Source organism: Thamnophis elegans, chromosome 14, assembly GCF_009769535.1.
Source record: "Thamnophis elegans isolate rThaEle1 chromosome 14, rThaEle1.pri, whole genome shotgun sequence".
Taxonomy (NCBI): Eukaryota; Metazoa; Chordata; class Lepidosauria; order Squamata; family Colubridae; genus Thamnophis; species Thamnophis elegans.
In genome coordinates, this window is record NC_045554.1 from 7,649,579 (window position 1) to 7,676,519 (window position 26,941).

A 26,941-nucleotide genomic window follows, 5' to 3' on the forward strand; every position below is an offset into this window, starting at 1 on the left:
TTTTAGAAAAATCAGCAATAAAAGTAAAAAAAAATGAATAGTACATGATTGTTAAATTATACAACATTTCTCTTGTCTTCTGACCAGGAATAAGTAATTGCTTTGTCTCTGATGATTATGGTGTCAGGGTTCCAAATAGCATCCAAAATTAAATCAGAGTCCAAGGCAAAGTATTGCTCAAAGTTCCAATTTATTAAGAGAGCCACGTGGCACATCTGGGAAAAACCGAATCTGAAAGCTTCCCAGTTTTCCCCCAGTTGAAAGTTTAAGGTCTTGCCCCCACACCCACAAGTCCCCTCACATGGTCCAATCTCCCACTGGCATGCTGGCAGCTCCACCCATCCAGTTCCTGTCATGTGCAGAGGTGCAAAGACAAAGGATGACCTTGGCTTTCTAGAAAGGAATTTTGTTTTGGCTACATAGTATGTGACTCCTAACAATCCCATTTTCCAACAATAGAAAATGCGTAGCAGAATAATGGAAAGTGTGGCAGGCCAAGATCCAAAAGGAGATGGCCGCAGACTGGACAGATGGTCTCTTTCTTATGACCCAAAGATTTGTTTAAAAATTATGTTGATGTTGATTGATTTAAAAGTTAAGCCTATAAAATAGAATGGAAACCTGAATTTTTTTTTATTAGGAATAATGTCAGTGAAATACAAAAAAGAAATCCAGTATTTAATACTACATAAAATTGTGGCGGCAAGGATTGCCTTTGTCCAGAAATGGATAAGCAAATTAATTCCAAGCGAAGATGAAATAATAAGAAAGATTATGGACTGTACCGAAATGGACAAACTAACTAAAGAAATCCAGGGAAAAGAAAAATCAGAATTCTACCAATAGCAATAGCAGTTAGACTATATACCCCTTCATAGAGCTTTCAGCCCTCTCTAAGCGGTTTACAGAGTCAGCATATCGCCCCCCAACAACAATCCGGGTCCTCATTTTACCCACCTCGGAAAGGATGGAAGGCTGAGTCAACTCTGAGCCGGTGAGATTTGAACAGCCAAACTGCAGAACTGCATCAGCTGCAGTCAGCTGAAGTAGCCTGCAGTGCTGCATTTAACACTGCGCCACCTCGGCTCCATACCAGATATGGGATAAATGGTATAGGGGGATGGAGGAAAGAAACAAGGATCAATGAAGGAATATAACAAAACTCAAAAAATAATAGTTATGAGTAAAATAAGAGGGTTAAGAATGGTGAAATCCAAATGAAATACAATAGAAGGGGAAATAATATAAGGTGAGCGGTATCGATTGATAATTGCTATTAGAAAGAACAGGAAGCTCCTCTTCGTATTGTGTAAATGTGGTGTACGTCTAGGTTTTGTGTGTGTGTATTTTACATGTTTTGTTAATAAAATTTTTTTAAAAATTAAGCCTATAAATCTTATTTCTGTTCACAGACGGATTTGCAGGATGAACGGTTAAGACAGAGGGCAGCAGACAGAAGCCTCAAAGAGGAAACACGGATGTATATCTTTGAGGATCTTCTTAAACTGTGTCGTTTTGGCTGTTTGTGGCTTGGTTTTATTCCATCTACAGAGTAACCGTCTATTCACAAGAACACGCTTTCCCAGTAAGTAGCAAGCGATGTTTGAAATTATGCTCTGATCCCAACTTATCTCTGGGAAAGCCATGATAGCGACTCTATGGGTACCACAGGTGGCACAGAAAGCGCACGAGCCTCCATTGGCCAGTTGGTCTTCGGGGCTCTGACCTGCATAAGTGGGTGGGGGCGGGGTGGACGGGATGCATGTAGGTGATGCAAGAGTACATGCAAGTGGGCAGAGCCCATGAGCAGGGGGCTCTCGCATTGTATTTGGGGGTTGTGCGCATGCATTTGCCCCCACATGCCCTGTTTTGGGCCTGGAAAGCCGGCCTCCACCAACCGGGTAGCCAAAAATGTGTGAGAGGGCGTGTGCGCATGCACGGGGGGAGCGCATGCACAGGGGGGTGGTGCATGCATTGCATTTTGCAGTTATGAGTACGTGCTTTGTGCCCTCAGCACCAAAAAGGTTAGTGTTAGGTAAGCTCCCCGTGGGAGAGCGAGTACATTCAGCGAAGCGTTGTGAGAGTTGTGTTGGAGAACACACAAACCAGCATACAGAGACACTGCAGTTTAAATAGGCTTTTACTTTCGTGGAAATAGAGGTATCAGAGTCCATCAACAGTCCAAGTCATACACGGATAAGACAGTCAGTCATCAACGTCTTTCAGTTAAGGGATAATCCAAATAACATAGTCCAGTATCATATAATCAGTTCGGTACTCAAAGTTTGCTATCAGTTGCAAAACTTACAATAGCTCACGGCACTTTCTAACAGGCAGCTTCCAAAACACTCAGATCAGATCAGCCCAGCATCTAACAAACAGAGGAGCTAACAGTCATTCTGGCTCCATCTTATGGCCGATTGAGGAAAACAGCAACCAATCACATTTTACCGTATGATTTAAAGAAACAGGTACAACATGGTTACATGGTTTATATATTGCAACTCAACTGTTAGCATTATATTCCTCACAGTTAGCCATCACTGCCTTAAGTCAGGGGTCGGCAAACTTAACCACTCAAAGAGCCATTGGACCATTTCGCACAGAAAAGAAAACCCGGGAGCCACAAAGGTCCTAACCAGAAGCCCACCTGTTCAATTCTGAGCTGACCGGAAGTTCAGTTCCTCCACTGTAGAGTTCCTCCTAGCGCGGATCCTTTTTCCTCTACCTGTCATAACCGAAAGCCCTATCAATTCCGGAAACAACTGGAAAACCCTCCCCTTGCCATAGAGTCTTCTTCTGGCGCACTGTGCTTCTCCCCCCCCCTCCCCCTACCGGAAGCTCCTCTCAAAAGCCGGACCGGTGATGGAGCCGCAGCAGAGGGAGGAAAGAGCCACATGCGGCTCTGGAGCCGCAGTTTGCTGACCCCCTGCCCTAGGTCATTTATTCTTTCAAAACAGTTGTATTTTCTCAATAGCTCGGTGGGGGAGGGGAATTGGCTTAGAACAATAGTGGTGTCACCCATTGGGCTAAACGAGTATTTATTTTAACCTCGATTTGTTGAACCCCAGCCCTTAAGGGTGGAGATAAACTAGGTGTTAAGTCCTGCAATGATATCCTTTTAGAATTTTGGCCTGCCACACTTCTCTTATTTCATTATGCTGTTTCTTAGTATAGTTGATGAGAGGGGGAAATAGACAGGAGTAGGATTGTGGAATGTATTGTTGTCATTCTTTTCTAGAAGGCCAAGGTCATCTTTTGTCTCCGCCTTTTACACCTGACCGGAAGCAGCTGGGTGGAGACGCCAGCGTGGAAGAAGAAGATTGGACCCGTGATGGATTTTGTGGGTGTGGGGACAAAATCATGAACTTTTAACTGGGTGGGATTTCTGATGTAATTTCCAGAATTGGGATTTACACAGATGTGCTAAGATGTCCGCTTATTAAATTGGAACTTTAAGGATCGTTTTGCCTGGGACTCTGATTTATTCTACATGATACTTGGAACGCTGACACTAGGAAACCTCTAACACATCGAAAAAAACTTTTTTTCAGGAAAACACATCAAATAGATGACCTCTTTGTCCATACTTGCCTTCTATGGTGATCACTGTCGCGAACTTTTTTGCCCCGCTGATTTTTTCATTCTCATCAAATACGAAGACTATTCGCCCATCTTGAGATACGGTTAACTCTGATCAGGTAACTCGGTGCCTTTCCGCCATCTTACTTTCTTTTCTCCCATGGGGTGAGTTTGGCAGCACCGTCCGTAGAGCTGAGGAAACCCCCAAGTTCCTTTTGCGGATCCAGATAGGATTCAGAAGCACGGTTTTCAGTAGGAAAATAATTAGAGACGCTTAATGGTCACCTAGGAAATGGGGCACATCGTCATGTGGTCACAATAGAAAAGAATATTTGTAGCCAGGGTTGAAATGGGGGGGGGGGTCCTTGGTGTTCTCTAGCTTGGTGGTTTTCTTTTTTTTTTCCATATATTTTTATTATTTTTACATTTAAAACAAGGCAGTACCGCGAAGTCGAAGTAATAGCAATAGCAATAGCAGTTAGACTTATATACCGCTTTATAGGGCTTTCAGCCCTCTCTAAGCGGTTTACAGAGTCAGCATATTGCCCCCAACAACAATCTGGGTCCTCATTTTACCCACCTCGGAAGGATGGAAGGCTGAGTCAACCCTGAGCCGGTGAGATTTGAACAGCCGAACTGCAGAACTGCAGTCAGCTGAAGTAGCCTGCAGTGCTGCATTTAACCACTGCGCCACCTCGGCTCTGAAGTGACTATACATTCACATTATATACAGCTAGTCACAACCATTGACAATTAGCCTACTTAATACATTGTCTATCCTTCTGTCCAATCACAATATATACAGTTTGTCACCTTGTCTTATACCAGTCGTAAAATCTATTCCAGACTTCAAAATATTCCGATTCCCCTTTATTTTTAAGTTCAAGAGTGAGCCAATCTCACTCCTCACAGGCCAACACTTTTCTGATTATATCTAGCTCTGATGGTGTATTTTCTTTTTTCCAATATTGTGCATAAGTTGTGCGCGCCGCAGTTAGTACATGAATAATTAAATAAAGTGTATCTTTCTTAAACCCCTCCGGTATTATACCTAGGAGAAAAATTTCCGGTTTAAACAAGATTTGGTCTCCCACCATTTGTTCTAACCACGATTGAATCATCTTCCAATAATTTTTTGCCTCATTGCACGTCCACCACATATGATAAAAAGTGCCTGGTGTTTTTTTACACTTCCAACAATTTGGGGCCAGATTTTTAAACATTTTGGAGAGCCGTGCTGGAGGGAGATGCCATCTGTAGAACATCTTCTAAAGATTTTTTTTATACGCCGTAGCCATTGTTAGTTTCCGATTGAATATCCATAGTTCCCACTTAGCCAATTCCACATTGTAACCGAAATTTTTCCCAGGCGACCATAGTTTCTTTGACATGCTCCTCCTCTAGCTTGTATTCCAACAAAAATCTAGACAACACTTCGGTCAGCCTGTTTTCTGTCTGTACCAAAAGCTTCGTGGTTTTCTTGCAGACCTTTCATTACCATACCAGGTAATGTCATCAGTGCTGGAAGGGAAGGGAGTTTGCGGGATGGGGAGGAAGAGGAGGAGAAGGAAACTACGGGGTCCTTGATACTCCCTGATTTGGTAGTTTTCCTGCAGATGTTTCATTACCATACCAGTAATGTCATCAGTGTTAGTCATCACTAGCAGTGGTGATGTTATCGAGGTGTTTGATGAACGTCTGCAAGAAAACAGGCATTTCCTCAGAAAGCACAAAAGAGCTCTCACTTCATTGTTTGGATTCATACAACACGCTAAACCTAGCAAGGAAACCACAGCATGTTTTAGTATGATATATGACTCTAATTGCCTGTTAAAGACAGTTTAAAGCAGTGTTTCTCAACCTTGGCAACTTGGAAGATGTCAGGACTTCAACTCCCAGAATGCCCCCAGCCAGCGAATGCTGGCTGGGGGCATTCTGGGAGTTGAAGTCCGGACATCTTCCAAGTTGCCAAGGTTGAGAAACACTGCTTTAAATGGAAGCATCCCAAAAGGAGCCAGATGGACAGCAAATAAATTCCTTGCAGGGGTTTCATTACCATAATAGGTAACGTCATCACTACTAGAAGGGAGTGGGGTTTGCGAGGTGGAGGAGAAGGAGAGCAACTGTGGGGTCCTTGATGCTCTCTGAGCTTCATTGCTTTCTTGCAGACTTTTCCTTACCATACTAGCTAACGTCATCAGTGATCGAAGGTAGCAAGGTTTTTGTTTTTGTTTATATAGTCTGTTTATATTCAAAGAACTCTCCCACCACCACTGACCGGGCAACTCACTGTATATAAACAGAGAACAAACAGCTAACAGTGTGATTAAACCCAGCGACCAATTTCCTAGATGCCCACAATTGTTCTTTAATCCTCTATTGCAAAAACGTCTAGGATACTGGCTCACTTCTTCACGTACCTCCATTATTTTTTTTTTGAAAAGTTTTATTTTAATTAAACAAAAACACAAAAAAAAGGAATCATCCTTCGTTACATCTTGTAGAAAGCGTGTCGATTGGTTACAAATACATTTCGTGCGTTTCTTCCACAATCATTGCATATGCTTCATTCACATTGAATTGTACATTTTAAATCAATTTTTTAAATGTATTTTACTATCACTGTACCACAGTTCTCATTTAATGACAATTATTTAAACGTGGTTTTATCTGAAATCGTTTGTATTTAAAGACACAACCACCTACTGGCATTCATTCGCAATTTCAATAAACCTCCAATGACATTACACCTTTGTAACATATTCTGAAACAAAATCATATCAAAATCATAACATACAATTAACTACGATAATAATAATAATGCAAGGATAACTTTAATTAGTAAAAATAACTTGGATATAAATTGTAAACCAGGACTTAGGGAAAAGACCTATAAATTTTATTCATAAATTCTTGTTTAGACTTGCTATAAAGGTACCTCTGTTATGTTTTGAAGGTGTGTCTTCGTGCGACTGGCCAACATTGCTGTCCTTTTGTTTTCGCTATGGACTCGAATCACATCCTGTGCTGACAAATGCAAAACGTGTGGATACAACTACCACCTTTATCCAGTAAGTCAATTTATTTATGAAGTGTACGGGAGTCATCGAATTAGGTGCATAAATTAACATTTTCTCTCTGTGTTGGCTCTCCATTCAGCGGTGAAAGAGGTTCAGCATCCTCACTGAAATGCTTTGTTTGAAATAAATAGAGGTAGCTGTTCTGACCCCCCTCATCCTACACCAAAGCACGCCGAGACAAAGATATTGCAAGGATTTATTGACACAGACAGGACCTTGGCAACAAGCCAGCACAGTCCAGGCCTTGGCAGCAATCCAGCACAGACAAGACGGTGGCAGCAATCCAGCAGAGACTAACCTTGGCAGCAATCCAGCTTGCCAAGCTAGCCACGAAAAATTCTCCAACTTTAGTGAATACGTTGACTCCTGCAAAAGGGCGTGTGCACAATCATTCCTTTTATAGTCTTGAGAGGAGCCTAATTACCACCAGCTGAGTGCAATTATCTCCTGTAACTGCGCAACTGCCTTAACGCCTATTAGCTCTTCGGTGCCGGGCATCCAGGAACAACTCCCTTGTCTCCGCCCCACTGCTCCAATACATGATGTCCGGATCACACTCCCTTGTCTCCTCCCCACTGGTCCAAGGCTCAGGCGCCTCCTGGTGGCCAACCAGCCTCTCTGCGCCCTGCTCGGAGTCGGAACCCTGTCCAGGGTCCTCCACATCCTCCAGAGCCAACTCATAGGGCCCCTCGCTGTCGGAGTCTGGTGGCAGCTCCAACGGCTCCTGCTGGGCCACAACAGGTAGCAAGAGCCCTTAGACTTATATACCGCTTCACAGTGCTTTACAGCCCTCTCTAAGGTTTACAGAGTCAACATATTTCTCCCCAACAATCTGGGTCCTCATTTTACTCACCTTGGAAGAATAGCAGGCTGGCTGAGTCAACCTTGAGCCTGGTGAGATTCGAACTGCTGGCAGTTGGCAGAATTAGCCTGTAATACTGCATTCTAAACACTATGCACCATGGAAGGAGGGCAGGGAAGGGAAGGGAGGAAGGAAGGAAGGAGAGAGAAAAGGAAAAGCAATAGCAATAGCACTTATATTATATACCGCTTCACAGTGCTTTATAGCCCTCTCTAAGGTTTACAGAGTCAACATATTTCTCCCCAACAATCTGGGTCCTCATTTTACTCACCTCGGAAGAATGGAAATTAAGTCAACCTTGATCCTGGTGAGATTCGAACTGCTGGCATTTGGCAGAATTAGCCTGTAATACTGCATTCTAAACACTATGCACCATGGAAGGTAGGGAGGGAAGGGAAGGGAAGGGAAGGAAGGAAGGCTGAGTCAGCCTTGAGCCTGGTGAGATTCGAACTGCTGGCAGTTGGCAGAATTAGCCTGTAATGCTGCATTCTAAACACTACGCACCATGGAAGGAGGGAAGGGAAGGGAAGGGAAGGAAGGAAGGAAGGAGAGTAAAAAGGAAAAGCAATAACACTTAGACTTAATATGTCTTTACAGTGCTTTAGAGCCCTCTCTAATCAGTTTACATAGTCAGAACTGACTCACATTTCCGACGGTTGCTATGCCCCCTGCCACAGGTCAAAGGATCCCCTTTTGCAACCTTCTGAAAAAGCAAACTCTATAGGGAAATCAGATTCACTTAACAACCAATATAAGAACTGAAATGATTCCCTTAACAAACGCGGCAAGAAAACGTCGGGAAAATGGAGCAAAACTCAGTTAATACATTTCTCACAGCCACAGAAATTTTGAGTTCAATTGTGGACGTAAGTTGAGGACTACCTATATTTCACAAAGACGCCGATAACTGTTCCTAACTTTGATTTAAACTGCTTGGCGTTTTTTTCCACAGTCGCTGTTTTTAATCTGGGAATCTTCTTGTCTCTTTTTACAGTGTTGGGAATCCAGAGTTGGGCAGGAAATGTATAAACTGATGATTTTTGACTTCATCATCTGTGCTGTTATCGTCTTCGTTGACTTTCCTAGGAAGTGAGTATGACATTCCCAGGAGGGGTCAAAGTGGCTTGTTTTGGGACAGAGGATCAGAAAGTTTGAGTTTTTGAGTTTTGAGTTTGAGTTTTATTGGGATTTATATGCCGCCCTTTTCCCTGAGGGACTCAGGGCGGCTTACAATCACAGGGAAGGGGGTGCAATATCAAAGGACAAACAAAATGTGAGCAAAAGAAAAATAATAAAACACAACTTTCATTCAACAGTCAACACTCGGGCGGGTAAATTGGGAACCTATCCCCAGGCCTGTTGGGAGAGCCAGGTCTTGAGGGCTGCGCGAAAGGTCTGGATGGTGGTGAGGGTGCGGATCTCGACGGGGAGATCGTTCCACAGGGTCGGAGCTGCAACAGAAAAGGCTCTCCTCCGTGTAGTCACCAGTCGACATTGACTGGCGGATGGGATTCGGAGGAGGCCCAGTCTGTGCGATCTAATTGGTCGAAGGGAGGTAATCGGCAGAAGGCGGTCTCTCAAGTACCCAGATCCACTACCATGGAGTGCTTTAAAGGTGGTCATCAGTACCCTGAAGCGCACCCGGAGACCGACAGGTAGCCAGTGCAGCTCGCGGAGGATGGGTGTAACGTGGGCGAACCACGGTGCGCCCACTATCACTCGCACGGCTGCATTCTGGACTAACTGCAGTCGCCGGATGCACTTCAAGGGCAACCCCATGTAGAGCCCATTGCAGTATTCCAGCCTAGAGATCACAAGGGCTCGAGTGACTGTTGCGAGAGCCTCCCGGTTTAGGTAGGGCCGCAACTGGCGGACCAGGCGAACCTGGGCAAATGCCCCCCTGGTCACAGCTGACAACTGGTGGTCAAAAGTCAGCTGTGGATCCAGGAGGACTCCTAAGTTGCGGACCCTATCTGAGGGGTATAAAATTTGACCCCCCAGCCTAAGTGTTGGAACATTAGCCAAATTGTTGGGAGGGAAACACAACAGCCACTCGGTCTTGTCCGGGTTGAGTACCAGTTTGTTAGCGCTCATCCAGTTCTTAACGGCCTCAAGACCCTGGTTCATCACGTCCACCGCTTCATTGAGTTGGCACGGGGCGGACAGATACAGTTGCGTATCGTCCGCATATTGGTGGTATTTTATCCCGTGCCTCCGAATGATCTCGCCCAGCGGTTTCATGTATATGTTTAAATAGTAGGGGGGATAAGACCGAACCCTGCGCACCCCGCATGTTAGGGGCCTCAGGGACGATCTCTGCCCCCCGACCAACACCAACTGCGACCTGTCCGAGAGGGTAGGAGGAGAACCACTGCAAAACAGTGCCTCCCACCCCCACCTCCCGCAGTCGTCGCAGAAGGATACCATGGTCGATGGTATCGAAAAGCCGCTGAGAGGTCAAGGAGAAACCAGGATGGACGCATAGCCTCCATCTCTGGCCCTCCAGAGATCAATCGGTCAATGCGACCAAAGCGGTTTCTGTGCTGTAACCAGGTCTGAAGCCGGACTGGAAGGGGTCAAGATAACTAGCTTCCTCCAAGGCCCGTTGAAGCTGGAAGGCCACCACCTTCTCCACAACCTTCCCAATAAAGGGGAGGTTGGAGACAGGACGAAAGTTGTTTAAAATGGCTGGATCCAAGGATGGTTTCTTCAGGAGGGGTCTCACCACCGCCGTTTTGAGTACGGCGGGGAAGTGCCCCTCCCGAAGGGAGGCGGTCACGACCGCCTGGATCCGCCATGTGTCACCTCCCTGCTGTTGGCAACCAGCCGGAGGGACACGGGTCCAGAATGCAGGTGGAGGCACTTACAGCTCGAATGGCCTTGTCCACATCCCCAGAGGCAACATCCTGGAACTCACCCAGAGATGATTTGCCAAGTAATCCTCCTGTGTCTCGGCTGGATCTACTGCGGTGGAGTCCAAGTCCGACCGAAACCGAGCTACTTGTCCGCCAAGAACTGAGCATAGTCCTCAGCCCTACCCTGCAAGGGGTCTCCCGCATCCCTCCTATTAAGGAGGGAGCGGGTTATCCTAAACAGGGCGGCTGGGCGTGACTCGGCGACGCTACCAAGGCAGAGATGTGTGATCTTTTGGCAGCTCTTAATGCCCGGACGTAGTCCTTGTGCAGGTAGTCAGAAGTGCTCGGTTCGCCTCGGACTTATCGGACCTCCACAGGTGCTCTAGGCATCTCCTCCGGCGTTTCTTCTCCCGGAGCTCCTTGGTGAACCAAGGAGGTCTCCGGGATCCACTGACCCGAGGGGCCGTAGTGGCGCAATCCGATCTAGAGACTCCGACGCCGCCAAATACCAGGTGGCAGCCAGAGTCTCCGCCGAACTGTGGGCGAGAGTATCAGGAATAACCCCAAGCTCCGTCTGGAACCTCAACGGGTCATAAGTCGCCTGGGGCGGAACCACCTGGTCGGTTCCTCCTCCCTACGGTGGGGGTTTGGCCTCCGGAAGTCAAGCCTCAGTAGGCAGTGGTCTGACCACGACAGGGGTATGATCTCATTACCCCTCAGACCAAGATCACACATCCACTGCTCCGAGAGGAATACGAGGTCGAGCATGTGACCCGCTGCATGGGTTGGGCCCCGAATTACTTGGGTCAAGCCCATGGCTGTCATGGAAGCCATGAACTCCTGCGCCCCATCAGAGCGTTCACCGAGCGATGGCAAATTGAAATCCCCCAGAACTATAAGCCTGGGGAACTCAACTCAATAAGTTACACCTATTTATAACTTTTCACTTTTAGCCAAGTTCCAAATCGGAGGGCCGCTAAATAGTGAGCTGGGCAGCCTAGACCTTTAACAAAGACAAATTAAAACCTGAAGAAATAAATAAAACTCATGAGAAGTTTTTACTTTTACTTGCACCGGTCACAATCTTATTTTTATCCCAACTTCAGGTTTAGATTAGACTAGCCGATAACCCGGCATTGCCCGGGTATTTATTTATAGGGGGAAAATGTCCAGACCAAACGTAATTTCTAATGTTGGCCATGAATATGGAAGAAAGAAACTGCCTTTGTGAGAAATGCGTTGTGTGAAATGGCAAAACTCATGTTGACTTCCAGGTTGGTCCATCTTTGCCATTGTAATGCCATTTCTGCCATTTGCGAGAGGTCCTTTTGGAATTTCACATTAAGTCAGCTTTCTTGTTGTGGCCTGCCAGTGGCCAGTGAAACTGGCAGCAGAGCCGAACAGTGAGGAGGTTGGGGAGCAGCATGGGCCAGTCCTGGAGTCTGGGGAAGGCTCTGAGGAGGGCTCTGTTTTGGAGGCAGAGAGGGGGCCAGGGCCGTATGCCAGTTATCAGCTGCCTTCGGAGTCGGAGATCAGTGGAGCAGAAGAACAGCTGGAGCCTGTTCCCAGTGTGTGCATGTGCATCGACTTGGGAGTAAGGCCACAGGTGGACGGTGAATGGCCCCTCCCAGAGGAAAGAAAAGAGGAGCGAAAGTGGAGTGGGCTTTTGCAGGAAACAATTCGTTCATTAGATTCATTCCAGGAGTGTGAAGATCTGTCCGTGAATCTCAGAGACTCTGTGCCCAAGTCTTTCCTTGCACAGCGCCTCATTTGGAAAATATTGACATGGCAGCTTTCCAAGATAGATAAAGTCTGTGTTCATAAATACACCTTTGAAAGACTGTTTGCCAGGCCTTTGCTGAATGTGAAGGAGAGGAATTCATATTCGTTTAATAAAAGGGGTTTTGTCGGGACCAGGAATCTGCCTTGTGTTTTTTGGGGAAGCCTAGCTCAGAACATTTCTCTGGTAAATCAGGTTTCCCCCAACATCTGGTTGCATTAATGATGCTGTGGACGGATGGACGGACGGACGGACATACACACACACCATCCCTAGCTTGTCTGCGTATTAAGGTGTTCCGGGGATAACTTATAACAGCATAGGTTTTGGGTTTTTATGGAGACACGTGCTGAGCATCAGAGTCAAAAGTGAAATCATATTTCTCCTCTTAGGCTGTTTGTGACCCATTGTCCCATCAAGGCCTTCCAGTGGGTTGGGTTGCAGGAGTTTGCCATCCCGGACAACGTGTTGGAAATAGTTTATGGACAGACGATCTGCTGGATCGGAACCTTCTACTGTCCCCTCCTCCCAGCAATTGCAGCCGTAAAATATTTCATTGTCTTTTATGTTAAAAAGGTAACTGGATGGTCTTTTTTTGTGCTTTAAATCAGCTAGGATTTGGATTTGGATTTACTTTATTTGTATGCCGCCCTTTTCCCTGAGGGGACTCAGGGCGGCTCACAATTCAGGGGGAGGGAAGAACAAAACACGTTACATACATGAAGACAATACATCGTTAAAAATTGCAACAGTCATACTATTCGGGTGGGGTTGAAGTCTTTAGCCCCAGGCCTGTCGGGACAGCCAGGTTTTAAGGGCTACGCGGAAGGTCTGGAGGGTGGTGAGGGTACGAATCTCCACGGGGAGGTCATTCCAGAGGGTCGGAGCAGCCACCGAGAAGGCTCCTCCGGGTAGTTGCCAGTCGACTGCCAGTTGCCAGTCTGCCCTTGTTCCAACCTGGGTCCTGTTGGAATATTTAAGGAACTACAGGTAGCCCTTGACATACAACAGTTTATTTAGTGAACGAAGTTCCATCGGCACTGAAAAATGAGCCTTTTTCATCCTTATGACCATTGTAGGATTCCACAGTCACAAACAAAATTCAGACGTTTGGACAACTGGCTCATATCTATGACAATTGCCATATCCTGGGGTCAGTTGATCTGTTGTGGCCTGCCAGCAGCCAGTGGAGCTGGCAGCAGAGTCGGACAGTGAGGAGGTTGGGGAGGAACCTGGGCCAGTCCTGGGGAAGGCTCTGATGAGGGCTCTGTGTCGGAGGCAGAGAGGGGGCCAGGGCCATCTGACAGTTATCAGCTGCCTTCAGAGTCAGACATCAGTGAGGCAGATGAACAACTGGAGCATGTTCCCAGTGTGCGCATGTGCAGAGTTGCCAGATGAAGGGAAGAGCTAAAGAACAGGGGTCGACTTGGGAATAAGGCCACCGGTGGACGATGAATGGCCCCTCCCAGAGGAAATAAAAGAGCGAAAGGGGAGTGGAGTTTGCAGGAGACAATTAGTTCGCTTAATTGGTTCATGACACTCCAAGACTCCTTGCCAAGTTCTGCAGAGATCGGCCTGGCAGCTCTCCATGCCAGATAAGGTCTGTGACCGTAAATCCTGCCTTGAAAGACTTTGCTGGATGTGAATGAGCAGAATTCACAGTCAATGAATAAAAGGGGTTTTTTGTCAGGACCAGGAATTTGCTTCATGCTCTCGGGAAGCCTCGGTCAGAACATGATCATCTTTTGCGACATTCTGGCCAGCAAAGTCCACGGGGAAGCCAGATCCACTTCACAACTGTGTTATTAGCTCAAGAACGGTGGCAGAAAGGATCGTAACTTGGGGCAAGATTCCCTTAACAGCTGTCCTGCTTAGCCATGGAAATTTAGGGCCCGATTGAGGTCATAAATTGAGGACTCCCTACAAGTTGCCTTTCCGTAATGTAAAAAAAAATCCATCCGTGTTTTTTTTCTCTCTCTCTTGAGTGTTTTAAGGATTAGATCTTAATTTTCTTTTCACATTCCAGTTGAGCCTGATGCACACCTGTAAACCTTCAGCCCGGCCCTTCAGAGCTTCCAGTTCCAACTTTTTCTTCTTGGTGGTACTTCTGATCGGCCTCGTTTTGGCGTTCATCCCTTTGGGGCTCAGCATGACACGGTCAGTTCCTTTCCTGTTGGGGATGCTTCCCAGGTGTTCCTTGACGTTCCTTTGTGTCATCTCCCCCACGTATTGCAGTCCAGTTCCTTGCTCTTGGCGGTGTAGCCAAGAAACACGTCCCCATAGACAAGTAGAGGAACCGTGTAGCCTTCTGTTAGGTAAGCTCCCCGTTGGGAGAGCGAGTACATTCAGCGAAGCGTTGTGAGAGTTGTGTTGGAGAACACACAAACCAGCATACAGAGACACTGCAGTATAAATAGGCTTTTACTTTCATGGAAATAGAGGTATCAGAGTCCATCATGGATAAGACACGGATAAGACAGTTCATCAACGTCTTTCAGTTAAGGGATAATCCAAATAACATAGTCCATAATCATACAAACAGTCCGGTACTCAAAGTTTGCTAGCAGTTGCAAAACTTACAATAGCTCATGGCACTTTCTAACAGTCAGCTTCCAAAACACTCAGATCAGATCAGCCCAGCATCTAACAAACAGAGAGCTAACAGTCATTCTGGCTCCTCTTATGGCCGATTGAGGAAACAGCAACCAATCACATTATACAGTATGCTTTAAAGAAACAGCTATAGCATTGTTACATGATCTATATATTGCCAACCCAACCGCTAGAATTATATTGCTAACACCTTCCTTGAGATACCATATTTTTCGGAGTATAAGACGCACCGGAGTATAAGCACGGAGTATAAGACACACCAAGGTTTTGAAGAGGCAAATTTAAAAAAAAGTTTTTGCACTCTGCAAGCCTCCCAAAAATGGCCCGTTTTTTTTGTGAAAATGGGCCCCCTTTCCCTCCCCAAAAATGGAATCGATAGCCTTTAGGGGGCTTGCAGAGTGCTTGCCACCTTGAGTTATTTATAAAACAAAAACAAAAGCTGGATATGAATAACTGGATGCATAAATAAATAAAAGTTTAGGATGTAACAATATGCTTGATCCTATTTGGCCTTGTCTCATCTGTCCCTTCCCAAACAGCATCCCTTCCTCTAAAGCCTGTGGGCCTTTTGTGAATTTCAATCATTCGTGGGATGTCATTGGACACACCATCCAGAAATTCCCTCTCACGATGCAAAGAATCCTGAACGGCATGTCTTCCGAAACGTTTGCTGTGCCTTTCTTCATGGTTACCTGGTGAGCTTTTGTCAACCGACCCAGGGGTGTCATTCGCACGAGCAGCTTTGGCAAGCTGTCGCGTGGATTTCAACGGGGCGTAGCATTTTTATAGATTTATCCTTAAGGAAAGGACTGCAGTTGGTGCAGAATGCAGCCACGCGAGCGATTCTAGGTGTGCCTAGATACACCCATGTTACACCCATCCTCCACGAGCTGCAGGCTCCCCATTGGTCTCCGAACGTGCTTCAAGGTGCTAGTCGTTACTTTTAAAGCCCTACATGGTTTAGGACCTGGCTACCTGAGAGACCGCCTCCTGCCACTTACCTCCCAACGACCAACAAGATCACACAGGTTGGGTCTCCTCCGGGTGCTGTCGACCGGACAATGCCCTGGGGGAGGGCCTTCTCTGTAGCTGCGCCGGCCCTATGGAACGATCTACCCGTAGAAATCCGGACCCTTACCACTCTCCCGGCCTTCCGTAAAGCCACCAAGACCTGGCTGTTCCGGCAGGCCTAGGGCTGTTGATCAATATCCAGCCCCACTTAGACAGAATGGATGGTGTGTAATTTTAATAATTGTATCTTTTGTTTTAATTTTTAAATGTTTTTTATCTTGCCTGTAAGCCGCCCAGAGTCCCAAGGGAGTGGGCGGCATACAATTTTATTAAATTGAAAATTGAAATTGAAAAGGCAGATAGTTTAAGAAACTATCTGCAATTGTGGTAAGTTAAGCAAAGCAGATAGTTTAATGTAGAATCCACACATTAACCATGTTGACTGTATGTTTGTTAAAACAACATCTGGAAAAAAGACTAAAAGTGGGTGTTAGATTTAGATTTAGATTGTTTATTTGTATGCCGCCCTTTTCCCTGGGGGGATTCAGGGCGGCTCACAATCAAAAGGAAGGGGGGGACAGACTTTTACATATAAGACAGTACATGATTAAAAACAACATTCATACCATTCGGGCGGGTTACAATCTTTAGCCCCAGGCCTGACGGGATAGCCAGATTCTAAGGGCTGTGCGGAAGGTCTGGAGGGTGGTTAGATGTTGTCTCGTGTTCCTGGTTCTGAACATGGTACTGAAAGAACTTGAAGACTTGTGGACTTCAATTCCTTGGCCAGCACTTCCTGAGAAATTCTGAGAATTGAAGTCCTTAAGTTTTAAAAATTGCCAAGTTTGGAGACTCTTGGTTTAGGATGAAGGTTGCTGCTGGTAGCAGTCAAGATGATTGACTGATTTGCACATGTTTGAAGGCATAACTGTTTGGGGATCGTCCCAGGGACATTCCAAATTTCCATGTCCAGTAGTTGGGTGGGGCTGTTCAACTTTAAGAATCCTTATTCTGACTATTTGCAAGAGAGGACCTAAGGATGACAGTGACCTGGCTTCCATATTTTCATTTGGTGTTACCGTATCGTGTCAGAAGCACCCAGGCGCTTACAGGTTGAAAGGATTAGCTGGTGATATCACTATTGCCCCAAGGGATGCCCAGTTGAGGCCTCCTTTCGTGTTCCTGGAAGGAGCTGGAGTGAAGGACGAGAGCTTAACCCCACCCATGGCAGTTCTCAGGTCTCTAACACGGGCTTCGTAACCTCCTGCCAGCATTTCCAACCACTCAAGCCTCCATCCTCCTATTAGATGTTACGATATCATTACATGTTCCCGACCTCATGATGTATGCAGGGTCATTGTGCCTTGCTACAGAACCCAGGAACCCTTGATTTGATTAATATGGTTCTGTCAAATGGTGTGAGCTGCTGGTGACCACGTAATCACATCGGCAGCATTGCAAGTAATGCACTCGTAGAAAAGAAACTCTTAAGTTACTCAAAGAATAGTTTATCGGATACATCATACTGGCACACAAGTGGCGGAAGCCGACTCTGAGATTTCCCACAGCTTTCACCTAATTAAAAAGTAAAAGTGATCCCCTTCTCCCCAAGGCACTGGTCACGCTGTCCCATCCAGGTGCTGGCCAGTTGCTGGGTTACTTGCTCCTCCTCTGGCCAGCCACCTGTGAGCATGTCCTTGGTTCCCACAGGAAAAATGGGTGGTTTTGGCTACAAAACCCTATCTAACTATTTCCTCCCTCCCACCGCTGTGCGGCAACCAAAATCGCTTCCGCCAGGTTCACTTCAGGGTTGACACACATATTCTCCGTGCCTTGTGATACCTGTTAGTCTTATATTTGCTCTGAATTCAAAAGGCGGTGTTTTTTTTTACAAACTCAGTCCATACCGAATTCGTTATCCCTCATTATGTTTTTTTCACTTTGTTTTTATAGCTTCGTTGTGTTTTGTTTCATCGCCTTGGCTGGAGCGCATAAAAGAGTGATTAATCAACTGAGGGAACAATTAGCTATGGTAAGTTTTAATCTAATGGCATTTCTTAATGCTGTTAGGTAAAGGGGAAGGTTCCCCTAGCGCATATGTGCTAGTCGTTCCGACTCTTCGGGAGCGATGCTCAGCTCCGTTTCAAAGCCGAAGAGCCAGCGCTGTCCAAAAACGTTTCTGTGGTCATGTGGCCAGCATGACCCGACGCCGAAGGCGCTCAGAATGCCTGTTGTAATTTTAAACAGTCACTAAATGAACTCAGAGGTGGGTTTCTACCAGTTCGCACCAGTTCGGTAGAACCACTTAGTCAAATCTACCGAACCGGTTAGAAGAGGTTCCACCAGTGGACCCGGAAAGCAGCCACACCTACAGAAGAGGTTCCAAATTTTTTGAAACCCACCACTGACACACACACACACACACAGAAAGAGAAAGAAAGAAAGGAAGAAATAATAAATAAATAAATAAAAAAGAAAGAAAAAGTGAGAGAGGATGAAAGAAAAAAAAGGAAAAAGGGACAGAGACAAAAAAGAGAGGAGAGAGAGAAAGAAAGGAAAGAAAGAAAAAAAGAAAAAAGTGAGAGAGAGATGAAAAAAAAAAGAAAGAAAAAAAGTGAGAGAGATGAGAAAAAAGGAAAAAAGAAAAAGGGACAGAAAGGAAGGAAAGAGAAAGAGAGAGAGAGAAGAAAGAAAGGAAGAAAGAAAGAAAAAAAAAAAGAAAAAAGAAAGAAAAAGAGAGAGAGAAAGAAAAAAAAAAGAAAAAGGGACAGAGACAAAAGGAAAGAGAGAGAGGAAGGAAGGAAAGAAAAAAAAAAGGAAAAAAAAAGAAAAAAGTGAGAGATGAAAGAAAAAAGGAAAAAGGCACAGACAAAAGGAAGGAAAGAGAGAGAGAGAAAGAAAGAAAGAAAGAAAAAAGAAAAAGTGAGAGATGAAAGAAAAAAGGAAAAAGGGACAGACAAAAGAAGAGAGAGAGAGAGAGAGAGAGAGAGAGAGAGAGAGAGAGAAAGAAAGAAAAAACACATGGCGGCAAGCCACTCCCACCAGGTCACATGGATGGCAAGCCACTCCCACAAAGGAGGCCACACCCACAGAGTAGGTTCGAAAATTTTTTGAAACCCACCACTGAATGAACTGTTGAGTTGAGGACCCACCTGCATTTCATTTGGGCTTATACATTGTCCATTGGGTTGTTAGCTAGAATTGCTGGTTTGGCATGCAGTTCGGGCCAATGGCAGTTTATCCGATAAACCATTGTTATCGAGGACATGTTCGAATCGGAGCTCACTTGGTTTCTCTCCGTCTGGTGTCTCCGCAGGAGAGTCGGGACAAACTCTTCCTCATCCAGCAGTTGACTAAAGCCCAGATGCTTCGCGGGGACTTTTTCAATCCCCTTGAAGGGAACATGAAGTCCAAGCAAGGAGGGGCTGGCTTCAGCAGATAACTGGACTCTCCCGCCATCGCAAACTGGGACGGACACGTTCAGCTTGCTGTAGACGGAGGATTTTCTGCGGCGCTGGCTTCAGTGTCCAGAGTGATCGCACCGCACAAGAGCAACGACAAACTCTCCCTAAACCAAGAGGAGGCTGGATTCAATGGAGATGGGGGTGGATGAGGATGAATTGTATTGCAACCCAAAGTATGTAACTCACATGGATGTGCACAGCATCAGGACTAGGGGTGGGATTCAGACGGTTCAGACCGGTTGAGGGGGAATCAGATATTAATTTTAATCTGGTAGTTGAAAGGGCTGTCTGAACCTGCCCCCCCATGCCATCCCACTCCGCCCCTCCCAGGAGTCTCCCCGTGACCCGTTCATGCCAGGTAATTGCAAGGTTCTGGGAGGGCGAAAAAGGGGCTTACAGAAAGTCCAGAAACGGGCCCATTTCTAGCCCCCGGATCCTGAGGGAGGCCATTTTCGCCGTTCCAGAGGCTCGAGAAAGACCTTCAGAGGCGGGGGCGTTTCTACCCTAACAGCCCCCAATTGTGGTGCAGGAAGCTGGCTAGGCCACACCCCAGTGGCCACGCCCACCCAGCAACCGGGCAGAGAACTGGTTGCTGAAATGTTTCAATCCCACCCTGATCAGGACACAAGTGAGATTAATGTCCCTTAAACAGTAGAGGAGTTTTAAGAGTTCTCCACTTCGCAACCATCGTTTCGCGAGTATTCAAGGTTCCCGCGGACTCCCCCAAAAGTAGCTACAACTCAGTCCTGAAATTCCACAGCCCCCCCTCCGCAGGTCATGTGGAAGCAAATTCAGGCATTCGGCCACCAGCCTACATTTGCAGTGTCCCGAAGTCACAGGATGGATTTACCACGGTTTGTCCGAAAGCTCTGGATTTACTTCCAGTTTTGGCAAAAAACCCCATAGCAAACAAACAGGTTTGCTTAACGACCGTGGTGATTTCCTTAACAACTTTCCCCCCCAAAAGGTAAAATCGGGTCCAGTCACAGGATGGCCTTTTATAACTTTGTGACCATAATGAGCAGGCTCCATTACAGTCATAAATCAAGGACTACCTATAATCTCTTGGTACTCAGGTAGCATCCCTTATCTGCTCTCTGGAAGAACATCCCCACCTGTATCCCGAGAGCCATCCCACTCTGAAGATGCCCCCAAAGTCCTTGAAAACCCAGCGGCTCCCCAAGCCTTTGGGATAGTTTGGCCATTGAGTCCCTCTATCCCAGTGGTTCTCAACCTGTGGGTTGGGACCCCTTTGGGGGTCGAATGACCCTTTCACAGGGGTCGCCTAAGACCATCCGAAAATTGCAAAATTAGTGTTATGAAGTAGCAACGAAAATAATTTTATGGTTGGGGGTCACCACAACATGACGAACTGTATTAAAGGGTCGCGGCATTGGGAAGGTTTGAGAACCACTGCTCTAGCCAGTGGTGGGTTCCAGATCCCGTCGCAACCGGTACACTGCGCACGAGGCCGGGCATCCTAGTCGGGCATGCTACCGCGCTGCGACAACGAGCTGCTCGACGGAGGTCATGCTGTGCGCCCATGCATTATTGGCCCAGTTGCTTTAAAAAAAGATAAGGAATGCGGGCAGGCGGGTGGGCCAAACGGTGGCCACTGCTCCCGGCTATTACCAAGCTGTACCTCCCAGAACCCACCACTATCTCTAGCATTACATTTCTTAGAGAAACAGTCATTTCCAGATTTATGGCCATAGCCTTTTCCTGTTGTTGTTGTTTTTTATTATTGTTTGACGGAGATAAAGTTTTATGGAGCTAGGGACCATTCAAAACCTAATCAGTATAAAGAGAGTCAAAAGGTTAAAGATTGCTGCTGAACAATCACAGTTGTTGGAATTTCCAAGCTGCCAGATTCCCTGGCCTCGTGTAAACCACTTTGATCAATGCACACCCAATCTTAAGGCGGAAGAGCTGAGGATTTAATGACCGGGGAGCGGTCTGAAAGCTGCTTCAGCAACTTGACCGCGTAACTATTGTTATAGAACCATAAAAGTAATACCGGCAGTCCGTGTTTAGCAGCTGCCTCCTTGAGCCTCTGTTTGCAGTTACGATGGTGATGAAAAAGTAACTGTAGGACCAAATTTGTGAGCCTCGCGGGTCGCAAAAGGAAAGCTGAAGTTGAGATCAGAAGCACAGTGGCAGTTCCACTTAGTGATTGCCTCACTTAACTTCTGGTGGTCGCTAAATGAGGACAACCAGTACTTATTTGGGGGAAGAAGACGGACATCTGGCTTAACGTTATAAACTTGAAATGTCACGTCTGCATTTAAGAACGGTGCCTATTGCAGTTTCACTTAGTGATTGCCTCACTTAACTTCTGGTGGTCGCTAAATGAGGACAACCAGTACTTATTTGGGGGAAGAAGACGGACATCTGGCTTAACGTTATAAACTTGAAATGTCACATCTGCATTTAAGAACAGTGCCTGTTACAAGGGTATGTTATAAGACTGGTCCCTCAATGTTTTATAGAAAACATTTGTAAAACTAAGCAAGGATGTGAATAAAAAACACACAATGAAACTTTGCAGAAATGACATGCTTTTATTTGTGATCAGTTTTTTTTAAAAATGAAGAAAATACATTTTATAAGAAAAGATATTCAAAATGCCTTCATCGGAATAAAATCATTGCCATGTCGTAGCATCATTGTCAAGTTACATAGTTGGCACGTAGTATTTATACCTGCAAATCAATTCCCGTCATTCTAGTTAGTCAGATATTTGGCTAAAAAAAATGGGGAAAGCATCATAAAAATATAGTACTGATGATTTGACCGCTGTGAACGTTTGAAATTGTGTTAAGTTGGATTAAGTTGAGTGATTAAAATGAAGCAGCAGCCATAACAACACAATTAAGACACAACTCAGTTTTAAAAGATGCTGTTCTCGGTTTGGAGGGCTGCACTCATAAAATTTGGGGAAACAGAAAAATAAATTCCTAGTCTGGAAAAGATGGCCTCGTTTTCATGATCAGTATTGTTCCAGAAAAGAAGCACATTTAGAAGTACTAGTTCTAACTTTATTTTTAAGGTTACATAAATGCAGAATTTTAAAATGAGCATAATGATTAAGAGCAGTGAAAGCTACTATCTAACAGATCTAGAAGGGGAGAAGTCTAGATATCTGCTATTAATCATCTAATGGTCTGTCAAATTGTTGCGACATCCTTGAGCAAATTGAGATTATTACAAAAATAGTATAAAATTGTGGAACGCTAATCATTATAAAGCAGCACTGCATTCTTAGAAACTCCTGGAGCATCAAATGAAATGCAAAGTAGTCATTGGCAAGGAAAATTTAACAAAGATTTTTTTTTACTTCTGTTTTTCATACTGATGGGACACTTCCTGCGGGATGTTGCCATTTTCGGGAGCCTCAGAAGTTTTTGAAGAAATTTCCATCTTGGGGTTGACATTCTCCTTCAGTGTAATGTTTTCACCCTACAATAGAAGAAATTTTGAAGAGATACATCAAAATTGAGGGTTTTTGACATTGTCTGCAAAATTAAAGCGAGAATATATCCTTCCAGTGGAACGGTATTTTTGTTGTTTAATGAATCCATGATCCCTTGCGGGGTGGAGTCGGGGCAACTGAATGGAGCTAGCAGAGTGTTTACTGGCCGGATGCCTTCCTGTCACCAATGTGGAGTTTTGCTCGGCAGATATTCTCATTGTGCCCAGAAAGAGAAATATCTGCCTCTAACTAGGATCGAACTCACAACCCCTGGTTGTGATGCGACAGCTCCACCTCTAGGCCACGGCACCACTCCCTTCCAGTGAATGGTATGCAGGTATGTAAATATTTATTATAGTTTCTTCAACAAATAAGAACTCGTTAATAGACAATTGGGCTCCTCAAGAGACTTTTTTTCATTCCGCTTGTTATGGTCTAGCCCACTATTTCTCATTGTTGGCAACTTTAAAGATGGGAGTGGACTTCGGCTCCCAGAATTCCCCAGCCAGCAAGGCTGGATGTGATAGAATCCGGTGCTGGTTTGGAGGAAAGAAGGGCTCTTTCTCCAAGAAGTAAAAGACAAATCAACCTTGAGTCTGGTTGGTATGCAGAAAGAGGCCCAGAAGAGATCCTCCCTAAAATCTTCCCAAAATTTAACCGATCCTTATGCAGTGTGTGCTTTACTCTGGCAAGATCCTGTCTACAGGCAAACAGCAGTAGCACTTACATATCGCTTCGCAGTGCTTTTACTGCCCTCTTTAAGTGGTTTAGAGTTAGCCTATTGCCCCCAACAATTTGGATCCTCATTTTACTGACCTTGGAAGGATGGAAGGCTGAGTCAACCTTGAGCTTGGTGAGATTTCAACTACTAAATTGCAGGCAGCCGGCAGGCAGCAGAAGTACCTGCAATACTACACTCTAACTAGTGTGCCACCATGGTTCATAAAGAAACTACGAGTAGTAACTACTCTGAGCAACTCATCATGTCTTTCTTGGTTCCCTACACCTGACACTGGCTTGGGAATTCTGGCACCTATCTTAAAAATGGCCAAGATTAACAAATGCTGGATTAGCGCAAATCTTTCTGTAAAACATAAAGCTGGAAAGGGAATGCCAAGTCAACTCTCATGTCCTTTGAAATAATGGAAACTACGGGCCAGCTGTTTGGAATGCAACAGTTTATAACTATAACAGGCTAACACCCAGAATCGGCAACCAAACTGCACAGAAAAGCTCGGGTTTCAAACACTTTACCATCTGCTCGTAGGACCAGCCGGACAATCTGGCACTGCTCGAGTGAGACGAGTTGGTGAACTCGTCGTCGGATTGCTCCCCGTCCAAACTCTTCAAAAGCGCTGCATTTTTCCCAGGAAATCCAATCCCTTGCCCTTCCTCGATTCACACACGCAGTAACTTAGCAGTTCTGAACAACGGCAACCCGCTGGAGACCTGGGCGGGATACAGATCGCCTCTCGTTTACAGGACTCCGATTCTAACACGCGTTCTTGACTTGGCGAGCTATCGACGTGATCCTCTCCCGCGCAGACGTCTCTGAGCTCCTTCGGAGAGGATGACCAGTTGGATTCGCTTCTGGTCTGATCGGCGGGTATTTCTCGAGTCATTTCCTGGCAAAGCTTGTGCAGAAAAGGTGGCCCTTGTTGGACTGTAGAAACACAATCGCCATTGCGTCTTTCTGCGAGCACACCTTTCTCTCTGGAAGGCGCAGCGGCGTCAGCGTCATCATCACTGTCGCCATCAGAGCCTCTTACTCCATCCCTCTCCAAGCCAAGAGATTCCCAATTTGCAAAGTTGACCTGATGGCATTTGGAAGTGGTTCGGGGGAGTGCAGCGCTGCCTTTAGGCCCGTTCCTTTGGGCACCTTTCACAAGCTTTCCTCTGGGTCGTTAGGGTGGGTTTTAGGATCGGTGACCCTTTTCAGGACAGAAGACCTGGACATCGTTTCGGAACTGAAATGCTTTCTGATCTTTTTGCCGGTGGTTGGACGCTGGCTGCCGTAAATCTCAGCTGTTGATGTGACAGAGGGGCGAGCGCAGTTTCCTTTCGACGCTTTCCGCTCTTTGCTTTTCAAGACGATCGAGCGTTGAGGCCGATCTTCGTGGGCTTTGGATCCAAGTGTCTGGCTTGGTCCTGCAGCCAGAGGCTTTCTAGGTGGATAGTTCTTGCTTGAAACAGCTTCACCAGGTTTGGAAGAGGACTCCTGTCTTCTGATTTTAAATGGTGCGTAAGAATGCATGCCAACGTTATCTGTACCTTTCCAAGAGATCTTCTGCTGAATATTCCAAGCGGCCCCGGAAGAAATTCTCTTCGATTTAACAGGAGAGGTACTGGAAACATTTGAAGCTTTGGCCTTTCTTTTATCTCTTTATCACTTTGTCTTGTTTGGCTTTGTTGGCCTCTGAAAGACCAAAACATGATAGCCATCAACTTGAGCGTTTGGTGTCTGTTAAATCAGATGGTCCGTTAAATAGCAAATGGGATTTTATCCATGTGCAAAATGGGAAATGGAATGTTTTTATTGTGTCTCAAGTCCACTAAACCCAAATCCAGTAAATTGAGAGATTACAGTATGCTCTTCCCATCTAAAACAAGATGCCATCAACCACAATACACCTGAGCTTTCGTACCTTTTGTCTGATTCTCATGAAAAAGGGTGGTGGAAACATCCTTCTGGTGACCATCGCTGAAACTCTTCACACTTTTCTTCTCTCTCTCTTATGTTCTTGAGTTTTTCCTTTTCTTCAGGAGACATTTTCGAAGTCTAAAAAAAAAAGAATCAACAGAAATAAAACCCTTTCTCAAGAAATTTCATATGATATATACATCCACAAATCTACCAAGGAGCTGACAGCACGACAGAAATACTGTATCCTTCTTAAAATACAAACTCTGACTCATTTCAATCAAGAACATGATTCGGTGCCTCCCGATCATAAATGGTCCCCAGGATGCTGAAAGTTGGCTTTCAGCCACAGGTAGGCAGCCTCTTCTGGTTTACAACATTTATTGAGTAATTACAATCAATTACTCAGAGAGGTTACTATTCATCAGGAAAAAGGCCATTCCTGCTTTCCAGTTTACTCTACAAGAACTTAATTACCGTGTGTGGTGTGTGTGTGTTCAAATTCAGCCCTCAAGTCTTACATTTATACAGTAGAACAAAGGTCCCCAAACTTGACAACTTTAAGACTTGTGGACTTCAACTTCCAGAATTCTCCAGCCAGCATAGTTGGCTAGAGAATTTTGGGAGTTGAAGTCCACAAGTTTTAAAGTTTCCAATTTTGAAGACCTCTGCAGTAGAACCGAGGTGGCGCAGTGGTTAGGGTGCAGTACTGCAGGCCACTTTAGCTGACTGTTATCTGCAGTTCAGCGGTTCTAATCTCACCGGCTCAAGGTTGACTCAGCCTTCCATCCTTCCAAGGTGGGTGAAATGAGGACTCAGATTGTGGGGGCGATATGCTGACTCTGTAAACCGCTTAGAGGGGCTGAAAGCCCTATGAAGCGGTATATAAGTCTCACTGCTATTGCTATTGCTAACATCTAGTAATGATCGTAATTTTTTTCCATAACTTTGGTCGCAAACCGATTGAGTCGTGGCTCGAATCCAATTTTGGAAATGTGGCGCTTCCCCAAAAAATAGTGCAGGAGGGGAAATTGGCCGCGGGGGAAAAAAATTGTGATTTGTTTTAGTCGGAACCCGATTTGGTTATGGTCAGAAGCGTTCGTGACCAGAGGTTCAAGTACAGGATTCCACAATTCACTGGAAAGTGTGATGGAAGGAGTCCCTTCCCAACTAGCATTTTCCAAAAGAAGGAACAGGACAGCTTCCTTCCCATCTCCTTCCACTCTGGGCTTATTAAACAGGACAAAAGCAGCATGGAAATAATAATGAAAAATAAAAATAAGAGTGGGAGGAAAGGAGTAGAATTGTCAGAGCAGAGGAAGCACATTAATAAGAGTGAGGCACTTTCAGGAGAACAATTTATGAATTGATAATGCCTCCTTTGGAAACAAATGCTTCCGCAAACTGTTTGAGTGTCAACAAATAAATCTCGTAAGCGTGTCTGCCTGTCGCGGGACAATTTGTTTGCACAGCCTGCTGAGCCACGATGGATCAATTCTCCTCTCATGTAGATCAAACAAAATCAGACAGTGGATGAGTTTACAAAGTGGACGAAGGCGTAGTTTCGATAAGTATTACTGG

The 26,941-nt window shown here is 45.5% G+C and overlaps 1 protein-coding gene across 1 annotated transcript in view; it reads left to right on the forward strand.

The window, feature by feature from the left end:
* LOC116517838 (transmembrane channel-like protein 7) overlaps window positions 1-19,298 on the forward strand; it is a 32,193-nt gene extending 12,895 nt beyond the window's left edge. The window contains 13 exon segments of the mRNA XM_032231011.1: window positions 1,413-1,484; window positions 1,486-1,526; window positions 1,528-1,619; window positions 3,577-3,645; window positions 3,648-3,671; window positions 3,674-3,701; window positions 6,539-6,653; window positions 8,519-8,613; window positions 12,552-12,735; window positions 14,186-14,316; window positions 15,312-15,467; window positions 17,737-17,815; window positions 19,100-19,298. Coding sequence (XP_032086902.1) covers window positions 1,413-1,484; window positions 1,486-1,526; window positions 1,528-1,619; window positions 3,577-3,645; window positions 3,648-3,671; window positions 3,674-3,701; window positions 6,539-6,653; window positions 8,519-8,613; window positions 12,552-12,735; window positions 14,186-14,316; window positions 15,312-15,467; window positions 17,737-17,815; window positions 19,100-19,225 — 1,212 coding nt within the window. The 3' untranslated portion in view covers window positions 19,226-19,298.
* Window positions 19,299-26,941: the final 7,643 nt, after the last annotated feature.